The sequence below is a fragment of the Syngnathus scovelli genome, chromosome 1 (genome assembly GCF_024217435.2).
Source record: "Syngnathus scovelli strain Florida chromosome 1, RoL_Ssco_1.2, whole genome shotgun sequence".
Lineage (NCBI taxonomy): Eukaryota > Metazoa > Chordata > Actinopteri > Syngnathiformes > Syngnathidae > Syngnathus > Syngnathus scovelli.
In genome coordinates this window covers 13,990,542-14,016,049 of record NC_090847.1, presented here as the reverse complement: position 1 = coordinate 14,016,049, position 25,508 = coordinate 13,990,542, and the positions used below count along the sequence as shown (strand labels likewise).

The following is a 25,508-nucleotide window of genomic DNA, read 5'->3' as shown; positions in this document are numbered from 1 at the left end:
GCATATTTTTGGGATGTGAGAGGAGACTGGAGTGCCCGGAGAGAACCCACGCAGGCACGAGGAGAACATGCAAACTGCACACAGGGAGGGCTGGAGGTGGAATCGAACCCGCACCCTCTGAATAAAAAATAAAACCAGCTACCAAACAGCAAGCGGTTTTGTATGTTAGTAAACACAGTATTATCGTACGGCATTTCTGTATACCGTAAAGAGGTAGGCATTGATTGAAAGAATTTAAGCCTTAAATGACAAAACGACAGGCGCTTTGCGCCATGTTTAATTGCTCCAATGGAATTTATAGGCTTCATTGCAGATCCAAGTTCAGCCAAAGACATGGTAGTAAACCTTAATTCATTCTTCCCAATTTTCTGACTGAAGAATTCCAGAGGTACGTATAAAATGTACTTCAAATGTACATTTCTTGAACAAATTTACTGTATTTTGTTAGTATCTTGAAACCAAGGGAACAGACAGACATAGAATATGCATGTCTAAAATACATTAAAATACAGCAAATAAATACATAAATAAAAACATCATCCATATAGTGGCTGAATTGACCCGATCACAACTTTCTATCTACTCTCCATTAGTTTTGAATGCCAAGTTGATAACCACAAAAATTAGCTTACCCTCAATACACCGCCCGACTGACCGTGAGGTCTGAAATTAGCTTATACAGTAACTTGTTTTAAATATGCTTCCTAATAAGCAAAATATACAGAGAAAAAGTCTACTTAACACCCTTCGGCGAAATGTCGGACCTAAAACAATGTTCCTTACAGTGACTTTAGGATCATAATGCGGGGGCTAGCACAGGGAAAAAAAAAAACTCGGAAATGTCTACTCTTTAGCTTTTCCATGAAAGCACAAGTGACAGGGCACACTGAGGGGTTTACCGCTGACGGCAAACCAGTCACATGTGTCGAGTAAAGCTGATAGAAAGCAAACTGAGGCCAAACAGTGGCAGATAGAAGTCAAAATCAATAAAGAAGAATGAGAGTGAGTGTGAGATAAGGCTAAAAGTGAATTAGAAGACAGACACACTCACTGTGAAAAGAGCCTGTGAGATTTGACCTTGACAGTTGGGGGCAGGAAAAACATTTCATTTTCATGAAAACATTAATTACCTCAGGCTGTATCTGCTTCACAGAGTACCAATGGTCACTTTTTGGACGTTCCCAGTGATGAAAGAATCAACAAATAGTTTGTGCTTGATTTGAACAGAAGCCTTTACAAAGATGAGTGGACTGTGAAGAAAGGGGTTAAGGAATTAAATGCAATATCTCACCAAGCAGTGCATGAATTTGTTTGATCCTGTCAGACTGGTCTCAGAGGAGGAAAAATATTTTATGGCAAATTTCAATGGTGTCTTTTGGTTACTTTCAGGGCCCTCCTGTGTCAATATACTGGTAGTACAATACTCGTAGAAAAGCCAGTTTAATAGCGACAGTGATTGGTGGGGACAACATGGAGTTGCTAAATTCTTGGAATTTTCTACTATTTGAGGTTTGACTGAAAATGTTTAGCATTACATCACTAGGTCTCTCTCTCTCTCTCTCTCTCTCTCTCTCTCTCTCTCTCTCTCTCTCTCTCTCTCTCTCTCTCTCTCTCTCTCTCTCAGCAAATCAGAGACAAATGTTAAATGTTTAATAACACATAATTGATCGGAAACAGGTTGGATATGGTCACTTGAGGACCAGACTTGGGCAACACTGACATAAGTGTGTGAAAACATATACACCTTCAGGTCATAATTAATTCCTTTTTTGGGGTGTAGAATTTTAAAAATGTGTACCCTAGTTTCATTGACCTACTTTTTATAGCATACACTTTCAGTTTTGATCAAATGGAAAATGCATATATAATGTTGACATCAGTTCACAATTAAATTCTAAAGACATTTCTGACCCACATATGTTAACGTCCAAAATTACTTATTCTCTATGGACAATCTTCAATACCACATAGACTACTGTAATGTGGAGCTCAGTATTAATAAATAAAAAGGGAAATCGGGATTTACAGAGTGAAATTATGTTGGAATACACTGTCCACAACATTAGGTGCATATGCACAATAGATTTGCAAGTTTATTATTGTGGTTGTAATTTGATGCGCTGTATTGTGGAACCGAGAGTTGTGAACATTTTGTCCCTCTCATGACCAAATCGGCCCTCGAGGATGCAGTATCTTTTTACACTCCACATAACTAACACATTTGTAAGTATAATGTTGATGAGTTAATTCAATGGCGTCAATGGGGCTGATTTTTTTACACGACTTTAGACTGTGATTGCATTTCATTTGATGGCGAGATAGCTAGTATATGCCTCCCTTAGGCCATTTGGAAAGCAGGTCGTGATTACACTGCATTCCTAAAACTGCTTTCCCAAAAATATGTTAGTCACATGTTTTGTGTAAGGGACTTTTCTTGTCTGCAGCAAAAAATGTATTATGTTTTCAATAGTCATTTTTAAATAACTCAAGTAGGATTTCCAATTCGTGTCTGATGGACAATCAACAATCTGGTTATTTTTTTCCCCCTCTTGTTTTCTAGTGAAAGCATCAAGATGAAATTTGACAATTTGATGATTTAAGTTCCTGTGTTAGCAAATTACCACAAGAGGGGAGTGTGCGCCTGAATTAGTCCAACTCGCGTGCATGCTGCCAGAGAACATCATTGCACATTCAATAAAACAATAGTCAGCCATTCGCTCTGCTTAATTCATCCCACTGCTACCCAACTTTGCATTGCATTGCACACATACCACAGGCAATCATCCTGTCATTATGCTCTACCACGAGGAACAAGCTCTGTTGTGTGATGATTTTGTGTGCTATTTACGGTCTTTTGAAGCATTTCGTAGGCAGCAGTATGACTTATGTCTTACGCAATGTGAAATTGTATGAGAAGCGATAACGGACTTGATGTATTTGTAAACAAACAGGCCAGATAAGAAAGAGCTACAGTCAGTGTTAGGAAAGTTCATTTTCTACATGAACTAGTTCAAAGTTCAGTTCACAATTTTTAAAATGAACTAGTTCGGTTCATAGTTCATAATTGAAAATTTATGACGTAAGTTCATCGTTCCAAAAATGAAAAAGCTCTTTTCCTCCCACCAATCGATCATAAGAAAAAAAGGTTACTGCGATCTGTTGGCATATTGGCATTTTCACCCATTCCATTCACACTAGTATCCAGGTGCTGCAATCACCTTACAATCCTAAATGCAAGAGGCAAGAGAAATTGCTCGGATTCAGGAGGAGCAGTGTGGTTTTCGTCCTGGCCGTGGAACAGTGGACCAGCTCTATACCCTCGGCAGGATCCTCGAGGGTGCACGGGAGTTTGCTCAACCAGTCCACATGTGTTTTGTGGACTTAGAGAAGGCGTTTGACCGTGTTCCTCGGGAAGTTCTGTGGAGGGTGCTTCGGGAGTACGGGGTGCCGAACCAACTGAGGGCGGTTCGGTCCCTGTATCATCGATGCCAGTGTTTGGTCCGCATTTCCGGCAGTAAGTCTGATTCGTTCCCAGTGAGGGTTGGAGTCTGCCAAGGCTGCCGTTTGTCACCGATTCTGTTCATAACTTTTATGGACACAATTTCTAGGCGCAGCCGAGATGCTGATGGTGTCCGGTTTGGGGACCTCAGCATTGCATCTTTGCTTTTTGCAGACAACATGGTGCTGTTGGCTTCTTCAAGCTGAGGGATGAGGGTCAGCACCTCCAAATCTGAGACCATGGTCCTCAGTCGGAAAAGCGTGGAATGGCCTCTCCTGATCAGGGATGAGATCCTGCCCCAAGTGGAGGAGTTGAAGTATCTTGGAGTCTTGTTCACGAGTGAGGGCAGGATGGAGCGTGAGATCGACAGGCGGATCGGTGCAGCGTCGGCCGTGATGTGGATTCTGTACTGGTCCATCGTGATGAAGAGAGAGCTGAGCCAAAAGGCGAAGCTCTCAATTTACCGGTCGATCTACGCTCCTACCCTCACCTATGGTCACGAGCTATGGGTCGTGACCGAAGGAACAAGATCACAGATACAAGTGGCTGAAATGAGTTTCCTCCGCAGGGTGTCTGGGCTCTCCCTTAGACATAGGGTGAGAAGCTCGGTTATCCGGGAGGGACTCGGAGTAGAGCCGCTGCTCCTCCACGTTGAGAGGAGCCAGATGAGGTGGATCGGGCATCTCATCAGGATGCCTCCTGGACGCCTCACTGGGCATGTCCCACCGGCAGGAGACCCCGTGGACGACCCAGAACGCACTGGAGAGACTCTGTCTCTCAGCTGGACTGGGAACGCCTTGGGATCCCCCGGGATAAGCTGGACGAAGTGGCTGGGGAGAGGGAGGTCTGGGCGTTCCTCCTAAAGCTGCTGCGCCCGCGACCCGACCCCAGGTAAGCGGAACAAGATGGATGGATGGATTAATCTAGTAATCAATTTTGTTGTCGATTAATCAATTAATTTTGACATCTCTAACTGTGACTTGATTCCAAAAACAAAGCATATTAAACTAACATCTGACACAGAATTTTGTACAGACAATTGCTACACACAGGAAAAAGCTCAATTATTGAAGATAATAATAATGCTGTACTCTTAACCATGCAAGTACTATGGTACTGTATACTTTTAATTTGGAGTGTATGATTCATCCTTAGTGTTTTTCCTCCTCTTATTTTCACGGCTCAGCAATGAATTCCTGCTAGCGTGGCTTTGTGTGTGTTCCCTCAAGCCAATCCTTCTGCTGTCAGCATGGCAGGTTTTAGCTGCACGTTTCCAGCATGCTCCAAAATGTTCCCTCACTTGCTGTCTCTCTTCCCTAATGTGCACAGAGCTTGGCTAAAACCTAATAGAGGAGGGCCCTGGTACGTGTAACCACAGAGTCTTGCTTTTTACCAATCACAGCGCTTTCCCCGCCCTCTCCGTCACCATACTTGCCTCTGCTCCTTCCCTCTGTGTCCTCAAGCACAAGTCAATATAAAAAAGTGCAAGGAAAAAAAGTGATAAGCAGCAACCAGCTTCTGGGTGTTGCTTTCAAGTGCACTCGCGCTGAATGTGTGTGAGAGCATGTTTGTGTGTTAAGGAAAGGGGTGTTCACTCTTTCTCCTGCAACAGTAGGAACGCACAGCAGCGGTGTTGGCTCGAGACAAAAGGCTAAACGCAGCGGAGCCGCAGGAGGGGTGATACGAGGATAGAAGGCAAAGGGGCCCAGTGGGACTACACTTCTCAGGGAGGAGTTGAACCTGCTGCTACATCTCATTTTGGTCCTGGACTGCAGGCGTGACGATAAGGCAGGTTCTTTTCCTTTTTATAGCTCTGTTAAAGCTGACGAGTGCAATAAAATATTGACTTTCTTCCTGACTTTGCGTTTACTTTTCATATCCTTGTCTGGGACCCCCATACCCTCCCTTTCTGATCCACCTGTTCTCCAAGATGTCAGACGATGAGTGTCGCTCACCCATCGGCCTGGACTGCTGCAGCTGCTGCCTGGACCTGGCTAACGGATGCGATGACCCGGTGTCTCAGGGTCTCAGCACGACACTGGCGAGTCCCACCAGTCCCAGTGTCAGTCACTTTCGCCAACTCCGCAACCAGCTGATGTACCAAAATCTCAACACGGACAAGCTGAATAATATCATGCGGCAGGACTCGCTGGAGTCGGTAGTGAGGGACCCCTGCTTCCTGCTTAATGAGGGAATCTGCAACAGCAACATAGACCAGACCATGCTGTCTATCCTGCTCTTCTTCCATAGGTTTGTTTCTCAATCTGATTTTGCATGTCTCATTTGTACATGTGCATCACCACATTTATTTGCATATACAGTTCGTATGTGCTCGTGATTGTTTTTACATGAACCAGATGGCTGAAGCAGACTTATCTCTTTGGATCAGCACTTTTTTCCTCAAAAGGCTGACCTAAGTGTTAATAGTGTGGCATTAAGGATCGGGTTAATTGTAGTTATGATAAAGTTTCTTACTCAGGTCCAAAACAAAGCATTAAATACAGTGTATCCAGTCCAAAGGGCGTCTATTCATACCTCCGCGTCAATCTGATAAGTTGCAAAACATGATGATAACTTGTTAACCCTTGCAACCTGCTTGACTGGGTGAACCGTTATTGGATTTGTACAGTACACTGTCAAACGTGTTTCCTGTGACCATTTCAACTTTCACACCTAAAGTAGAAAACAATGAAGGCAATTGTTGGGCCGCAAAGCCAAGTGAGGTAAACAAAATCCAACCTGCAGGGAACAAACACATAATTATTGTACAACTTGAGAATGACATCGCATGGAATCAATTTGGGTGATATTTTATGACGAGGGCTCAATTAAAACTCGTGTGAGGCCTTTGCATCACTGCCAAATGGTCTTTAAAAAAACGTGTTTGCGAGGAAAAGATAGATCCCTGCCAGAGGAGTTGCTAGTTTGCTCCTGTTGAATCACTTCAGCCTTAAAGTAGAGCCTTTTCATGACTGGTACTGTACAACGCTTGCTTGGGAAACATTTGGTCTTCACAGATTAAATATGTAAAGGTTAGTTTCTTTTCTTCACCACCAATTCTCAACAGAAGTTAACTTAAGGCTCTTTACACATTGAGCAAGGCCAGAACAAAGCTCCAAATGTATGTTTGAGGAGTGTCAGAGATGGTGTCATAAAATATAGATTTCAACATGCATATTTCCCCTTCACTATGGGCCAGACAATCACCCAGCACATCTACAACAAAATTGCTTTGCTTTATTCAGCCTGTGAGAAGAGGCAAGAGTAGGGGTTAGAGGGTTGAGACAATTAGTGGCTGGTCTATAATGACGGCTGCGCACAATGCCCCGAGCAGCCAAGAGTTCCTGACTATGAAGAACATCGCCTTGCTAGAGCAACCTCCCTGCTTACCTTACCTGATTGCTTATGTTGGTGTCTTCAAAGCAGGAACAGCTCCAAGATTGTTTCTCTCCAGGGTTTAACTGGGTCTATGATGCTATGGAACACCAGCCCTGCTTCCAAAGGTTTTAGAACCAGGAGGACATCAAGACGGGCATGCTGACATAGCTACCGTAGATCCCATATAAATTCTTCCAGGATTGTATGAAAGCTTACCAAATAATTCTGGCACAGGGCATTAGGAACCAGGGAATGACTTTGAAATCGAAACCACAAACAACTCCAAATATATTTCTTGTGACATCAGTCCTGTAACTTTTCTGACACACCTCGTAAAACCCCATTTATGTGAAAATTCATTTACGATGTGGACATATTTTTGAGGTGCTTGATAAACCATTTTCAACCACGTTAACTAATTCCCAACACACCCAATTAAAGTAATGTACGTAAGTATATGTCGTTTTATGGCAAAGTATAACACCATAACATGTCTGCTGTGGTGCAGTGGTAGATATTTACAGTGGTATGCTGCATGTTGTTGACGAATTGACCAGTTTTCATGTTGAAAGTGCCCCCCCCCCCAAAAAAAAAATCCTTCCAGAAAATGAATAGGAAAATGTTGATGTGGAAAGTCTTTTTAAATTTCATTATTCTAAATTTGAGCGCTTTCTGTTTTCTTGGTTTATAGAACACTATGACTTTGAGGAAGATGCAAATTGTTCTCTGTTGTTGCGTTGGTGATTTAAAACCACATTCCTTGGCTAGATGACCCCTAATCTTATTTATTAGAATTTGCACTAAGTGAGTGAGCGCTGTATAATAGACCTCCTTACCATAGTGCTCAGACTCAAAATGAGAATAGTGTATTGTTGCTGTCAAATCAAATAAACAGCAGACACCGCTTCCTTATACTGCTATCATATACTCTTTTACACTCACATCGACACAACACTACCCAGAAAATACATTCAACCTTAAATATGCTAAAAAAAATACAAATACACTACCGTTCAAAAGTTTGGGGTCACCCAAACAATTTTGTGTTTTCCCTGAAAAGTCACACTTATTCACCACCGAATGTTGTGAAATGAATAGAAAATAGAGTCAAGACATTGAAAGGGTTAGAAATAATGATTTGTATTTGAAATAAGATTTTTTTATATCAAACTTTGCTTTCGTCAAAGAATCCTCCATTTGCAGCAATTACAGCATTGCAGACCGTTGGCATTCTAGCTGTTAATTTGTTGAGGTAATCTGGAGAAATTGCACCCCACTCTTCCAGAAGCAGCTCCCACAAGTTGGATCGGTTGGATGGGCACTTCTTGCGTACCATACGATCAAGCTGCTCCCACAACAGCTCAATGGGGTTCAGATCTGGTGACTGCGCTGGCCACTCCATTACCGATAGAATACCAGCTGCCTGCTTCTGCTCTAAATAGTTCTCGCACAATTTGGAGGTGTGTTTGGGGTCATTGTCCTGTTGTAGGATGAAATTGGCTCCAATCAAGCACTGTCCACTGGGTATGGCATGGCATTGCAAAATGGAGTGATAGCCTTCCTTATTCAGAATCCCTTTTACCCTGTACAAATCTCCCACCTTACCAGCACCAAAGCAACCCCAGACCATCACATTACCTCCTCCATGCTTAACAGATGGCGTCAGGCATTCTTCCAGCATCTTTTCATTTGTACATTAGAGTCTCTAGTTTGAGAAACAGACACCTCACAGGTCCCCAACTGGCATCTTCATTAAATAGTACTCGCAAAACACCAGTGTCAACATCTACAGTGAAGAGGCGGCTGCGGGATTCTGGGCTTCAGGTCAGAGTGGCAAAGAAAAAGCCATATCTGAGACTGGCCAACAAAAGAAAAAGATTAAGATGGGCAAAACAACACAGACATTGGACAGAGGAAGACTGGAAAAAAGTGTTTTGGACGGCTGAATCCATGTTTGAGGTGTTTTTATCACAAAGAAGAACGTTTGTGAGACGCAGAACAAATGAAAAGATGCTGGAAGAATGCCTGACACCATCTGTTAAGCATGGAGGAGGTAATGTGATGGTCTGGGGTTGCTTTGGTGCTGGTAGGGTGGGAGATTTGTACAGGGTAAAAGGGATTCTGAATAAGGAAGGCTATCACTCCATTTTGCAACGCCATGCCATACCCAGTGGACAGCGCTTGATTGGAGCCAATTTCATCCTACAACAGGACAATGACCCCAAACACACCTCCAAATTGTGCGAGAACTATTTAGAGCAGAAGCAGGCAGCTGGTATTCTATCGGTAATGGAGTGGCCAGCGCAGTCACCAGATCTGAACCCCATTGAGCTGTTGTGGGAGCAGCTTGACCGTATGGTACGCAAGAAGTGCCCATCCAACCGATCCAACTTGTGGGAGCTGCTTCTGGAAGCGTGGGGTCCAATTTCTCCAGATTACCTCAACAAATTAACAGCTAGAATGCCAAAGGTCTGCAATGCCGTAATTGCTGCAAATGGAGGATTCTTTGACGAAAGCAAAGTTTGATGTAAAAAAAAATCTTATTTCAACTACAAATCATTATTTCTAACCTTGTCAATGTCTTGACTCTATTTTCTATTCATTTCACAACGTTTGGTGGTGAATAAGTGTGACTTTTCATGGAAAACACAAAATTGTTTGGGTGACCCCAAACTTTTGAACGGTAGTGTATATTACGCTGACATTGATTGATATTGATTCAGTCCGCAGTCATGTTGAGCATCCCCCACTGCATATCCCTTTTTAAACATAACAAAAGCAAATATGTGTCCTGCATTATCTAAACTCAGCTACACTCCGTACCTATTCTAAATTTTTGTTTGTCCCCCCCCCCTTTCTGCTCATGCTCTCTGTGTGTGCTTTGCTTTAACTGACTTGTTAATACCGCCTCTTTTTAGCTAATTTAGGTGTAGCTAACCTTACTATTTTTACTCATTATTGTAAAAAAAAATTACAATTTTAAATAAAGGTGATGGTCCCACCACACGGTTTCCGCAGATTGATGAGTTACAATTGGTTACAATTGCATAAAAAATAATGTATAGCGTAAATAAAGTTACGATGGACCATTTGTAATAATTAGTGAAAAAAATTAATCTGACCATATTTCAACATATGAGGTTGTTTTGTCTTATTCGATAGATATATTATGAGTTAGTATAATGTTTCATTCATGAGAATAACAGGTCACCTTGCATTACTTAACACATATCCTTTGAACCCAGATTTTGTCTAGACTAGTGATATCAAGGGTACTTGTTATCTCTGTTAGTTACTAAATAATTGTAGCTACCAAATAAAACCTAGTTAATTTTTACCCATGTTAATGCTGCTCTTATCTTTGAGCTGTTTTGAAGATAACAAATGCATAGTACACAGTATACCAGACATAAAACAGTTAGTAATAAACAAAAGCTTTGATATACATATTTGATATAAACTGCAGCTGAGTGATGACAGGCTCCACCGCTTCATTTTGGAAAATACCTCTGTTGTTGCTAGATCACTTTTCTTGATCAGACTACTTGATTGGCATGCTACATGCCAATTTGTTTAACTTGCTGTCGTATGATATTAGAATACTTTAATGTTTGAAACACAAGGTTAGTGAAGTACAATATGTTATTAATTACATGTAGGAGCAAGAGGGCGTGTTTCACTCATACTGGAACAAAAATGAGGAAACAAATGTCAGCCATAATCTATGATCAAACTTCAGAGTCCTTCCTAAACATTCATGACAATATTGTACTGTGTCAGACTCAACTTCTTGCTAAGACTAACTCTTATTCACTGCAGTCTGCGTTTAAACGGCTTACTTTGAATGATGTTCATATTTACACAAGTAAATTTCGTCGAACTTGCTTTTCAAAAATGCTCATTGGTTCAAGCCATCATCCATCCATAAATAGGAAAAATAACATTACGAATTTTAAAGTGGTGTGTGTGTGGGGGGGTTATATCTTGAAGCAGGTGAATCCAAATACAGTGGTACCTCTACTTACGAACGGCTATACTTACAAATATTTTGAGATACAAACCCCGGAGCCTCGTGATTTTTTTTGCATTTACTTACGAACCAGTTTTCGACTTTCTATTAAAACAACAATAAAATGTTTGGCATTCAAGCATCAGAGGAAAGATGCCAGAATGATCTTGTCTCTGTTTGCCAGACAAACACAGGTTTGCATGCAGCTAGTACATATAGTTCCTGAAAGAGTGCTGAAAGACAACAGTGTCATGGATCATGTGACTGTCACAACTAGACTTTAGTATTGTCAAAATTTGAAAACTTTTTGCATTTGCACACATGCGGCAGCACAAACAGGCACATTCATTCTCAAAAGCTGAGCATTTTAATCCTGTCAGTTCAAACAAGAGTGAGGCAGCTGTCCTGTTTCGTTGAGATTCACTAGAGTTCATGTGTTTTTCAAGTGCTTGTGAGGACCTGAATAGAGCAGTTGTATGCCTTGACTTTACCCTGGGTATCAAATCTTGCATCTATGCCAGTTTTAAGAGCCCGTGTTTAGCAATAGAGAGCATACCAGGTTATCTTTTAGAATTAAACATCGGCCAAGGGCCAGCAAACCTTTTATCTATGTAAATGATTCAAGGGTCACAGAAACGGGCTGAAAGGTGAATTTTGACTTTCGAGACCTGCGTGCATGTTGAGCCAGGAAAGTCTAAGGAAGATTCGAGTTTGTTAACTGTGATGAATAAAACTAAAAGGAAATGTGCTGGTTAACTAAGAAAGCAATGCTCGACCCGGACGGGAGCTCAATGTTTGTAAACTTTATTTCAGACAGTCACTCATGGATGTTTAGCAGCCAGTAAACACCCGGCTTGCCACGCTAAAGGGGAGCAAAGAGTCGTCCGCTCTGACGCTTACCCAATCACATGCTCAAGTGAAAAAAAACAAAAAAAACTACAGGCTTTTAACAGTGGCGATAAGACAGTCAGTTTTATATTCAGTCCTCGAAATTAGATCATCAACTAAAATAAGTCATCCAAGCAAGACTTTCCCTGCCTGAAGCCCAGTATGACAAAATCATAAACCTTAAAATATAACATTCCAAGAAAGAATAAGTTGCATGCAAGACAGGAAGTTGGAAGTAGTTGAGTTGTTTTGACTTCATTTTGAATTAGAAAAACAAAAAGAAGCAGCAGTTGATAGGCATAATCTTTTCCCATATATATGCGATATAAGGAGTGATCAAGAAGACTTTGCTGATTTGATCTTTCTAATCTGTCCCAACATTCACGTCCTGGTACCTACGTAATGCCTTCAAATATCCCTCACACTGGCCTCAGATCACCAGCTCTGGCCATGGTCCAGGGGACTACTGAACAGCCGTCCAACAATGCCGTGGAGACGGTATCCAGCTGTGTGCAGACCCCATGGGGAATAAAAACTCCACTCTGTAATCCAAATACAAATCAGAAAATAGCTTCAGTGCAAGAAGCCTTTATTCGATCCACTAACAAAAGGTCATACAATCCAAAAAAAGATACCTTCCGTATATAACGATGACCATAAGTGTGTGAGACCTTTGGACACATGGAAAATGAATGTTGCCCAGAGACATGCAGGCCACATCTGATGATACAGGATCAGTTATGTATTGAGAGCATTATCTGAATGGACTAGTTCCAATAGTGGACACTAACAGTGAGGGATCATAGTACATGACAGGGTGTTTACGTTGCAGCGCGATGAATTAGCAAAACATGGAAAAATTCACAATAGCAAACACCAAGGGAAGACAGTGTGGCTATGGTCTAGAAGCAAGGAAGGAAAAGAAAACACTGGCTGTCTACAGGATAGCATTCCATTCTGAAACTCCTAGCACCACAATCCATAGTATACTCTGTACATCAAATCAGAGATTTCAATTAAGTACAAAGACTTGCTGTACACATTTGGGATTAACGTAGTTGACGACAAACAGATTCATGCATGTCTCTATGAAATTAAAAAAGTCTATACAGACAGACCTTTGGACAAAACCACCTCAAATTAGCACCAACAACAGCTACAGCTACATAGTGATGTGATTATTTTCTTCTCTGCACACTCAAAATGTTGGCAACTGCATAATCTTTCTCATTAGTAATTAAAATAATATAATATCCAATAAATAGTACACTCAATAAATGGACCAGCAGAAAGAAATACAACATTAACTGGATGAACTCTTTGAACTTTTGAATTGTTTGAATGGCTGCCAGATGGATGATATTTGCGTGAGGACTCATGATGCATAGCTGACATTTAACATCGGAACAGTCTCACTAAACAGAACAATTATCATGAACAAGGAGCAACCCACACCCTTACCGTACCGGTTGATGCAACTTGTCACAAGTATATGACATTGCACATTGCCACTTTGGTTGTACGGGTGTGTAGGGCTTTTACAGAAAGGCAGTCACTGAAGTTAGTATAATATTGATTTGATTTGGTGTGTAACTATGAACACTTAAAACATTTGACTAACAATGTTGTGAACATTTTTATCAGTAAAATATATTGTATATTTTCTAGCAAAACAAAACAGTTATTTTTAATTACAGCAAATTAAAATGTTGGTGAAATCGGTTGTGTTATATTTATTACACAGGACGAAGACAAAGAACAATACAATATCTCAGCTATAACCTTACTGTGACCTTGACAACAAACACACTGTACATATCAGATTATGCATATGAACGCGCGTAGTTCATAAAGGTGACCCACACTGTAACGCTGTTGTTGATGAGTCAACTGAATCCAGCTAAGCTGTTCTGTCCTCCATAACCGGCTACTCAGACAATACAGGTGGATTATAATTCTATTCTACTTAGAAAGTCAAATCCTCCACATGACAGCTTGCTGATTATCTACCGTCTCATCCATCGCAGTAAATACATCTTCATAAAACCAAAAACCCTGAAGCAACTGCTAATTGTAGTCACTGTTGCCCCCACCTTAGTTGCTAAAAAATAAATTTAAACTTGAGCATCAAATTTAAAATCTCAAATATCAAGACACAATAGCCTTGTCATTTTGTCTGCACTGGCTCGTAAATCATAATACAATACCCATGAGTCAAGGAACGTGCCGAAGCAAAGCCTTAAAGTATGTTGTGGTGTCTGCCGGGAACCCTTTGAAGTAAACCTGTGGCTTTGTCGCATAAACACACCTTTAATAGGAGGTTAAATGGCAGCAAAAACAATTCCAACGTAAAATGGGTCAAAATAATACAAGGTGGCTTTGCAAAGAGTTAATTGGATAATGTGCAAAATCATACACGGTAGCTTTGCAAAGAGTTAATGGGATAATGTGTAAAAGCACGCAAAACTGCATTCTTCAACGCATAAAAATGCTTTTGTTAAAAGAATAGAGTACATCCTCACCTTTTCCTATTTCTTAAAACTTCCTATTTACTTTGCCTCAGTCTACATCACAGTTGTGTTGTTTGGCAGTCGTTGCGCTTATATAACGAGTGGGGAGGGCAGAGGGTGGAGATTTTGGAGACTTGTGAGCTGGGTTTATCTGTTTGGACCTTGCCAATGGCACGCATTCATATAGTTAAAAAGTCTGTCAACACACACAATCTAAACTATCCTCTGCGCGCGTGCACACACGCACACACATATACACACGCACACACACACGCACACACAGAGAGAGCCCCTTCCGTGACATGAGACCAGACAGTGCTGAGTAATAGTTTCACAAATAGACAATATGATACAATTACAACCTTTAAATAGACAAGAGACGTTGACACACCTTGCATAACCCAGGCCATGAGGGGTAGAGTGCACTCTTCTGCTCATCAGCCTGCAAGCTGGCGTGCAAAAACCTGCAGCAGTGAAAATAGAAAATATCTGCAGTCCATTTTTTTTCTCTTTAGACTCGAATTTCTTTCACGCTTAAAACTCCATGGCTGAGGAGCAAAGGATTATTTGTTCTAGCCCAGTCTGATTGGCATGGAATTAACTTTTTTTTAAATTGCTGAACAGAAGAAGGAAGAATGTGACACACACAACTTCTGGGAGCTCTGTTAAGATCATGGGGAAATGCAGATTTGGATCTTCACACGCACGCACGCACATGCACACCCATTCATTGGAAGTTCTTCCTTCGTGCTTAAGTTAGAAATACTTGAGCAGTGTACTTGCTAAAAGCTTGCTACTGCAAAGGCCAAGATTTCTACAGTACAAGTCCTACAAGTTCAATTACATAAGAGACTCTGCTCTCATAAACAGTTGGGAACTCTTGTGGCAAACATGCCATTTGAATTTCCCTTAACGTGAGTCAAATGTCAAATAGTGGGAAACAAGGAAATGAGCTTGTAGAAACAGGAAAGAAAATCAGTTTCATTCAGGGAGTGTGCCAGACTTGGCTAAATTATTTTGGTCTGCTAAACGTTTATATTTTAAATGTGACTGTTGACCAGAAAACACGTTCACATAATTTTCAATTTGATCTGCATGTACACAATGCCCTAACATATTTGAAGAGTTTGACTCATTTTCAAAACATTGAATTATTGTGATACAACTGGTTTTAAGCAAACGATGAGCCCACTTGTTGGGTACATTGTTGCTCGGCAGATGAACTGAACTGCCACTAAATGAACTATGACCTGCCACTATGAATGACTCTTTGTATCATGAGAATCAATCTTTAACTTTAATGAATATGGGTTCCTGTTCCTAACAGTGGTTCCAAACTGCAACATTTCCTTCAATTTTTTTTTTATACCAACCAGGACATGTGAGAAAAATGAAATCTTGAGGGGAAAAAAACGAACATTTAACACACTGTTTATGTACATATCACTCCTAAATAATTCCTCTATCAGGGTTTAGGCTCTCCTTTATTCCTCTTAAATTTTGATTCTTCATTTTACAAAGATTCTTTGTGGCTTAAATATTGAGAATGCCCTTTTGTGTTCCAACACGGCAGCACACTGGTGGACAAAGCAAGGTTGGGCAAGTTTGGTTTCCAAGAACTTGACAGCCCTATCTCAAGCCCATCAAACACTTTTGTAACAAACTATCAGAGCAAACATCAGTAACCTCTAAGGTTACAAACACAAAGTCTCACGCTTTAGAAACTTATAGAAAGTCTCTCAATCAGAGTAGAAGGTTGACTGACTGCCTTTCTTCTCTCTCTCTCTCTCTCTCTCTCTCTCTCTCTCTCTCTCTCTCTCTCTCTCTCTCTCTCTCTCTCTCTCTCTCTCTCTCTCTCTCACTCTCTTTCCCGATCGCTCTTTTTTTCTGAGAAATTTAAAACAGTAGAACTTGCCAAGTTTCAGTGAGTCTGATTGCTTTTGGATATTTCCTCAACTCAAAAATGGGAAGTGAGATAAGAGGGTGCCTAATTCAGAGTCAAATGAGTGCACATAACAAGATGTATCCTGTTCAAGACCTCATTTGTGTCTTTGTGTCCCTGCGTCTCAAAACAACAGCTGAACCCTGGCGAAGGCCAGTCCCTGGATCAAATGGGCGTACTTTTTGCACTGTACCATCAAGCCTGGGACATTAAATGACATAGTTCTACATTCCTTCTGCTGACATAGTGGGAACAATTGACTCAGACCCGAATTGATATATATGCTGCATGTGAATCATTTGTTTAACCACAAAGTCAATGTAAGCTTTGCAGAAATGGGTCTGAACGCTGATGCTGGAATCACAAGAGGGACACTGCCAAGAAAATGTGGACTCGGGCAGGAATTTTGATGACACTTTCTTACTCCCCTTTTTTTAATCTGCTGGTTCTGTTTGTTTGCGGGATCTTCTTCCAAAAGTCCCACTGCAAAACAACTATAATTACAGACATTGAGCTTATTTTTTGAATACAGTACAGTACATAGTGTACTTATATCAAGTATGTCTCTTTAGGTTCAGATATTCTGATTATAATTTGTTTCAAATAATTCCAATAGAATTTGTGCAGTCAGGCAGACAACAAAGTGAAGTCCTAATCATAAAGTTATAAAAAAATCAAAATCGCCCTGCGCATCATAGGTCATCTTGTGCGACATGAGCTTTAAAAAAATGTGGGATTCCTCCATTAGATATCCTCTTAACGTTTGAGGGGGATTGGATGGGAAGAAATTGATTTGTTTTTATCCAACTTGTTTAAATAATAGTTTCGCCCTCAACTCATATAAAGTAAGTTATCATCTCCATGTTTTGTTCTAGCTCTGTAACCTGATAGTATCATTTTAGAGCCTGAAATCGTGTTGACAAAGAAACGTCTTTAGGCCTATACAACTCTTTTCGTCAAAGTATTCATTTTAGCAATTAGTTTTCTTGCTAACTTCCCAGCACTGGAACCCACTGCACTGGAATGGGTTCATCTCGCAAACAGGCGACACACTTATGCAAATTCCACTCAGGCACCCATCCATATCCTTGTCAAGAGCCGGCACATAAAGTTCCATTTATGCCACAGACCTATTTATGTCTGCTGTTAATGCAAGGTGTCATATAAAAGGGAAGTAGAGGCCAGTGCTTCTCTGGCAGTGGGTGACAAAAGAATGGAATTTATGTAACACTTGAGGTCTCAACTTTTCAGTGCCTCAGAGTGCTTTGGTGTGGATGTGAACTGACACTTATGTCAACAGGGCTGTCTTTTTCCCCCCGCTTTACTGACCAGGAAGAGGGACCCCTGACCTTCCCTTCACTTATTAAACCCCAGTTTAGTGATCTGCACTTAATAGGTTGGGGAAAAAAGTTTTGTAGCTAACATGACGATTAGCAGAACCCCTATCCAATTACCAAATGAAAACATCTTTTCATTATCTTCCATGAATTAAAAAAGTGAAACATGGACAAATATTCCATGATAAATATATTAATTGTCTTCCTGTTAAAACAGTTTAGTGCTTGAAAAACATCTGCATGTTCGGATGGGCAGACAATATGGGGATGAGTTGACTAAATTTGCATGTTACCTTTTTAGAATCCAAGTCTTTTTACGGTCAAATGAGTTCACTAACACATATGAAAATGCCGTTTCACGCAAAAAATGCATCATTTGCAACAATGGTTCACACACTCACTTCATGTTGCGAAATACATGTACAATACGTATGTAATTGTATGAATGAAAGTGTACGGCAAGTGAAGGTCATCTCGTGGCCCAAAGTGTTGTGAGATGAAAAATAGCAATCTTATTTTGGCGTCTGGCGGCGAGACAGTGCCCTGTTCTTGCCATGTTACACAACAAACAGGCAGACCAAACATTATGCCATTATTGACTAAACACAGGTAATCTTTACATAAATTATTATTTTGTCAATGCAATAATTATTGAGAGAGGATTAAAGGACTTCGTTTTGTACACATATTGCCTAACGTTCTACCCCTTACTAACTTTCAGTGAAACATCTTGATTTGAAAAATAATTAAAGTACTAACTAATAAAGCTCACTCCCATTTTATCCAGCTAGAAAATGAAGAAACAAATAAAAAACAAACAGGATACTTCCACATATTTGTATCCAATAAAAACCAGCTGTAGCGAATGTAGATGCAACAATTATTCAGTCTCGCCGCCATGACAGGCTCACTGGGACTCCTATTGGGTGATGAAGGGGCCACTGGGGCTCCTGCGCTACCTGCTGGACAGCGGGAGTGGAGGAATATAAAAAAAATGGTAGTGGCGTCCACTGATATCAAATATTTGGAACACTCATGATGTGTTAGGGACATAACATGTCAACGTTCAGGAATTTTCAAAATATTTGACAGCGCAGCTCTGTTATTGTCATACATAAATGCCCATTTACAGTTTTGCATTTCAATAGCTACCTTTACATGGGCACAGTCATTTGGAGTAAAAGCCTGATCGGAATAAAAATGCTTCATATACACACCACATTTGGAATATTCTGATCAAATTTAGCCCATTCCACACATTAGTGAGTAGGAGTTGTTGCCGAATTGTTTTCTTCATTTTGTGTATTAAAGGACAGTGCAGGGTCAAAAGGTAAAAAAAAATATGATAAAACAAATATTTTGGCCTATAGTAACACTTTAATTAATACATGGCCATTATAAGCATAATGAGGCATGGCACGGGGCAGATTAAACACTTCGATGCTACTTATCACCCTTCATCCCATAATATGAAGTTTACACTGTTATTTTGCAGTTGTCTGCAATGTTATGAAGTAAGCAAGATTGGCATCCCCAGATAATAAACAAACAAACAAATAAACAAATAAATCAATAAATCTTCATCCACAACACAAAAGAATGGTTTAAATTGCCTAATTGTTTGCTGCTTGTAAGATAGTGTGGCATCGTTTCCCTGCTGCTGGGAGCATTTGGGTCAAGTGAAATGTCTTCAATGTTGAAATGTTTACCTCAAGAACTGGGAGTACAGCCAAAGCCTCCAATCAGAGGAAACGCCACCTAACAACAGCTGCGCAAGCCTTCTCTGCTTCTGTCGCTTTCCTCCCCGCTTTCTCTCTTCCTCATTTTTTGTATTTTCCTGTTATGTCATTTGCATAGCCGCTTCGTCTCTGCTATCAACCAACTCACTGGTTGCCCTCCTGACAATACCATGGAATCTTGTTTTGTTATAATTTTCACGTCTGTCTGCTTGTATTTGTTTTTGGCTGACCACCTTACGATAACAAGGGTTAAAGGCAACAGCGACAAAACAATGAACACAAAACCAATAGTATGGAATAAACAATTGTGTATTTATAATTAAAACTGATTAATCATGTATGTATTAGTGTGGATCTAGGTTTGACAAGGCATCTTGCACATCTCTGAAATAATACAAAATATGACATGTCTAGGCATTAGTATTATAAACTAAACTAATATTAGATAACCAGTGGTGCCTGGTCCATGAGTAGCGGTCGTATGTTGCCACAGTGCCCAGTTATAGTGGACATTTAAAATTGTATGTAACATTTTGGCATAGTTAAAGGGACTTTTCATACTTTTTAGTCTTCATTAATTAAAAACACACACATACACATATCTATCTATCTATCTATCTATCTATCTATCTATCTATCTATCTATCTATCTATCTATCTATCTATCTATCTATCTATCTATCTATCTATCTATCTATCTGTCTATCTGTCTGTCTGTCTGTCTGTCTGTCTGTCTGTCAATCAATCCATCCATCTGTCTTTGAACAAAGTATTTTTGGGAACTACAGATTTGAGTCTGTGCTCTGAATATTACTTCAAAACATTGTTTATTTTTCCAATTCGTGTGCATATGTTTGTGTGCATATGTAAACTGGAGAGAGAGAGAACAGCTTATCAATCCATATCGCTGATAACGAGACGCTCAGTGATCACCTACCTCATCAGGAAAACACAGTGTACAGTTCTTTTGCTCCTTGGAAAAGTAGCTTTTTGTTTGAAGGTTAAAGAATAACTAGGATAAATACACTCCACATAAAATATGTCAGCCCTTGGGAATTACCTTTATTTGTGCATAAATTACTCATGAAAAGTGATTTTTCTCTTCACCTCATAACAGGCTACCTCACAAATCACAGATAGTTTCACATCTTTTTACTGAACACCAAGTGTAATATGACCGATTATGGACAACATTTTTAGCCGTATATATATATATATATATATATATATATATATATATATATATATATATATACCGCACCTTCCGGACTATAAGCCGCGACTTTTTTCCAAAATTTTGAACCCGGCTTATAGTCAGGTGTGGCTTATATAAGATTTTTTTTCGTGATTTTTGTGGTGACTTGATCACTTTTATACACTCGTAAAAAGGCTGTGGACCACTGTTGTGCGGTATCTTGAAGAAAAAAAACAACAAAAATACTATTTTGAAACACTACTATGGCTGCTGCTTATTCTGGCTGTGTTGCTTGTGACTATTATGAGCTTTAGTAGGAATGCACGCTAGGTTACCTGCGTCAAAGGGCTCTAAACCCTTTCTCTGCCATGTGACTCAGCGATTACACAAAGCAGTGCCGCTGTTTGGACCATCTGCATTGTATTAAAACCCAATCAATCAGCATTTCAATTCAATTCTTCTGACATTTTGCTCACCAAAAACAAGTTGTAATGAATGTGAACTTTTAATGCATTTTATTCAGAAGGTTACTTTGAACCCTGAGGCTTAAATGGCGGCGCGGCGTATTTATGGATTTTTACGGCTTTCTGTGTACTGTCTTTCTTTGTAAAAAACTCATGTGCACGTGCGACTTATAGTCCCTGAATTTTAGCTGGTGTGGTTTATAGTCCGGTGCGGTTTATAGTCCGGAAATTACGGTATATATATATATATATATATATATATATATATATATATATATATATATATATATATATATATATATATATATATATAGTATATAATCGTATTTATCGTAATTATCTCACGAAGTACTCAGGTCAGGACGCTGACATGTGTCAACGCCATCTACTGCTACAGATACCGGAAGGAAACAATCACCCGATTACAAATTTGCTGCCTCAATAACTACAGCATGTGTAACAAATGCAATGCATTTACCTCATCACTTGAGGGAAGAATAGACGTCATTTGTGATGACATTTTGCTTGCACCTCTGCTGAAGAAATGAGTGGTAGGCTTGCAAAGTGTAGTCTCTCTGTGGCACTGGAGTGTGCATGCTTGAAAATGCATGCCCTTTGTTGTATTTTATTCATTCAGATTGCACGAATTACTACACACTGGGTCTTGCACTAACTGTCATAGAAGGGGAAAAGCAATTGTCGTTAATTGTGTGACTCAGTGAAGGTATGAACGTGGAGGTGAATGGTTGTCTGTTTTTAACAGAAAGTGTGATTGGACCACATTTTCCAAATTATTTTAGTTGAATTCTGAGGTTGTTTGTCTGATGAACCAATTGAATTCTGAGGTCCCGTGGTCTACTTTTATTGTAATAAGCTTATTGATTTGGAGAGTCTGGTGTTTCTTTTTAGGTGACATAAGGCCTTTTCTAAAAAAGTTTGAGAAAAAACATTTACAGAGCACGAAATTTTTTGATTCAAGGTCACTACCGCAATATTTTATAAAGTTTATTACAAGATGTTGACATAATGGAGCTTTAGTGAGAATTTTGTTTCGTAACATGATGCCTTGCAGTCAAATGGAGGAAGCATTACATCAAATTATGTTTGTGGTTATCTCTGTGTTTGAGGGAACATGCACACTGGACTTGGTGTGTCAGAAAACAATTGCTATAGATAAACGAATAAGAGTTGTCTCACAATGTCCTTAATGTAAGTTTAGTGTTATATAGTTTGGTGTGTATGTCCTTAAAAATGCATTGGGGCATTCATGCAAATAAATGCTAAGGTATGACAGCTATGCTGTGTATTAATCCCAAGAGTACTGCAGAACTTTACATAGCAAACATTGTCTCACAGGTTGCATGCCACAATGGGTAGTCTACCTGTGCCCAAAATAGTTGAAAATGTACCAGACAACAGGGAGTGCTGTGACAAGACAGGTCAGAGACAGGATAATTACCTTGACACCGACTCAGGGTTAGGCCGTGCTCAAGCATGTCAGATGGGATTTACTGCTCAGCGACTGTGTGGAAGGACAGGAATAATAATAGATTTGAATGAGGTGTGCTTCATGGGCTGTTGAGGAGACGGATGAAGACATTGAGGCTGCAGGAGCAGGACTAACGGCCATGCACTAGGTGGCAGACGAGAGACACAAAATACCAGGAACAATTTCATTTTCTTTATGGCACATTTAGTAATGATACAGTCCCACTGCTAATGTTCCTTTTAATTTGCAAACTACGTGGCAGTAAGTCCTTGTGGTCCAACACTATATAATGAAAGAACATTACATGAATGTAATTTAATGAATGGTAAATTGTCTGAAACAAAGACATGTTGAATATACTGATAGATTACAAGGGTGTGGGAAAAAGAAAATGCCTGATTTTGTTTCTGTTCTGCAATCGTAGAGTAGTTCCCTAAAATAGCTTCCTGCTTTTCAGACAGTATTTCTATTTCCGGATGATACAGAAGGCAAAACAAATGTCATGGGGTTTAATTCTCTGTCACATTCTATTGCCACACTGGTAGAAAGTTGTTTTCTTGCCTGCTGCAGTTTGGGCGTAAAGATAAGATAGCTGCTTACATGGGCACCTGAACAACAAAGGCCTCTTACGCACTTCTTTTTTAACCAATGACAAATCCGATGAAATATTTTGCAACTGGAATGAGTCCAGTAAATATTCAAGCTGTTTAAGTTTTAAGGATGGGTGTTCAAATTCAGCGCTGGCCTATTGTGTGGAGTTTGGTGCTTTCCTCGTGCTTGCATGGGGTTTCGTCCCACATTTCGCCGTCTTCAATGGATGCACATACTAATTTTATTGTTAGCATTATTTTGACCTCTTGTTCAACTTGGTCGTAACCGGATTGTTGTTACAGTATGTTCAGTACTTTTCATGCTTGGGTGCTTGTTACGTGCCTGACATGCACGTACAGTAGATTTACTTTGTGTGTGAGAGTGTCTGCCTGTTATTTTTAGCTACATGCATGGACCTGAATTGTTGTGTGGTTGGCATCCATGCTCGAGTGCACATCGTTGCATGTACATAAGTGTGGTGCTGGTCTTGTCCATTGCGTACCTGCCACCTGTGAGACGCACAATAATGGTGTCTTGAACTTTGGAATCCTCACGTACACACCAACAGTGTTTATTATACAATCACTGTCTTGGCTGGTTGTATTTTCATACGTGTTCATCTGTGCAACTTTAAAACCAGGAAAGTCAAAAGATAATTCGTGTGTACTGTGGCCCACTCCAAGTTCCAGAGTCACAAGTGGAAATGTTTTCTGTTTATAGAGGGAGCAAAAATATTCACTCGTCTTTTTTTTTTAAATAGAAGTTTAAGAACAATTTACAGAAACAAATGATTCATTCATATTTGATGATTTGGCAAATGGTGTTTCAATGAATTTATGATATTCACAGACTTTTTTATACACATTTAAAGATCTAATGTACATACCGTGTTTTCCGGACTATAAATCGCACCAGCCATAAAATGCATGATAAAGAAGTAAAAGACATATATAAGTCACACTGCAGTATAAGTCGCATTTTTGGGGGAAATTTATTTTATATAATGCAATACCAAGAACAGACTTGTCGTCTTGAAAGGCAATTTAAAATAGAAATAGATTAGAGGCAACAACAGGCTGAATATGGTATGCTAATGTTACATGACATATAAACAACAAACTGAGATCATGCCTGGTATGTTAACACATCATATTAAGAGTTATTCAAATAACTATAGCATAAATAACATGCTAACAAGTTTACGAAACCATCCATGTCACAGGCACGCGGGCTATGTAACACTGCAGCATAAATCAAACATGATTTATTCAGGGCTTTCTGTTTTAGATAGAAAACTATATTCGAACCACATATAAAAAGAAATAAATCAAGAATTAGCCAGAATGGTTTTGCTGGTGCCTTTTCTTACGCAGATATTGCAAGTCATTAAAGACATAACAGCGGAAGCATAAACGTTAACCTTTGGATGCATGTTTTTTGTAGATTATCTTGTTATAAAATGAGATTCTCTATCAATGCCTTAATGATCTATAATAGTTTTAGACCACTAGGACCCTGTTAATTTGGGATTGTGAAAATTACTGGTCAATATTGTGTGCAATTTTTGTGCTCATATTTTTAAAAATTGTACATTCATCCTTTTTGTACTCAACACAGTCTCTTAAGGTTATGACAGCACCTTGTGACTGGAGGGTGGAGGACTGGATAAAAAAATAAATTTGGGCTGTGAGAAAAAGATAGTATTGGCCAAAGACTTAAACAGTTTGGCAGATTCATTATATATCTGTTGTTTCCTGTAATAATCATAATGTGCATTGCACATCTGGAATAAACCAGATAAATTATTGGCCTGTCCCATGCAGAGCCTTTTTTTACCACTGTGACAGCCTGAGGAAAACTTTGGTACACAATGTAACGCCAACTCCTCTTCAGGCCTGCCCCTTATTTGGTTCTCACGTCACCCCGCTACCGTTTTTTTTTTTTTTTTTTTCTAGCCTCTTTAGTTGAATGAATAGATGTGATGGAGTGACAACATATACCAAGTCTGAGGCTTCCTATTATCCCAGCTGAACACCCTTTGGGTGAAACGTACTGAAACCGAATAGCCTTAATGTAACTATGGATTGTCTGAATCTGTGAATGTTTACAAAACACTTGCTTGAGATGTTACAGAACAGTGGCTATGTTCTTAGCAGTCAATCAAAGCTCTCAATGGCGGCATTCTTTTATAACCTGTTGACAGAGTGACAGTCTTCCCTAAAAGGGGGGTTGGTTCCTGTGTGAGAACGGTGGAAGAGTCACTTGTTTCAGTCAACAGTTAAACATTCAGTGTGACGGTTTAATGATTGTGTTTGTTTCCCACAACAGTACGTCTTTCATGCTGTTGAACAATATTTCGGTGTGTGCTGTATGGCACACAGAACAATACATACCCGTAGCCTCCTAAATTTGATTTAAGATTACTCTTCTTACGATCATGTAGTCATGTTTTTAATCCCTAGTAGTT

The 25,508-nt window shown here is 39.8% G+C and overlaps 1 protein-coding gene across 1 annotated transcript in view; it reads left to right on the top strand.

Moving 5' to 3' along the window:
• The first annotated feature begins 4,984 nt into the window (after positions 1-4,984).
• tsc22d3 (TSC22 domain family, member 3) overlaps positions 4,985-25,508 on the top strand; it is a 29,976-nt gene continuing 9,452 nt past the window's right edge. Inside the window, exons 1-2 of the mRNA XM_049735733.2 lie at positions 4,985-5,287; positions 5,430-5,749. Coding sequence (XP_049591690.1) covers positions 5,430-5,749 — 320 coding nt within the window. The 5' untranslated portion in view covers positions 4,985-5,287. The remainder of the gene's footprint in view (positions 5,288-5,429; positions 5,750-25,508) is intronic.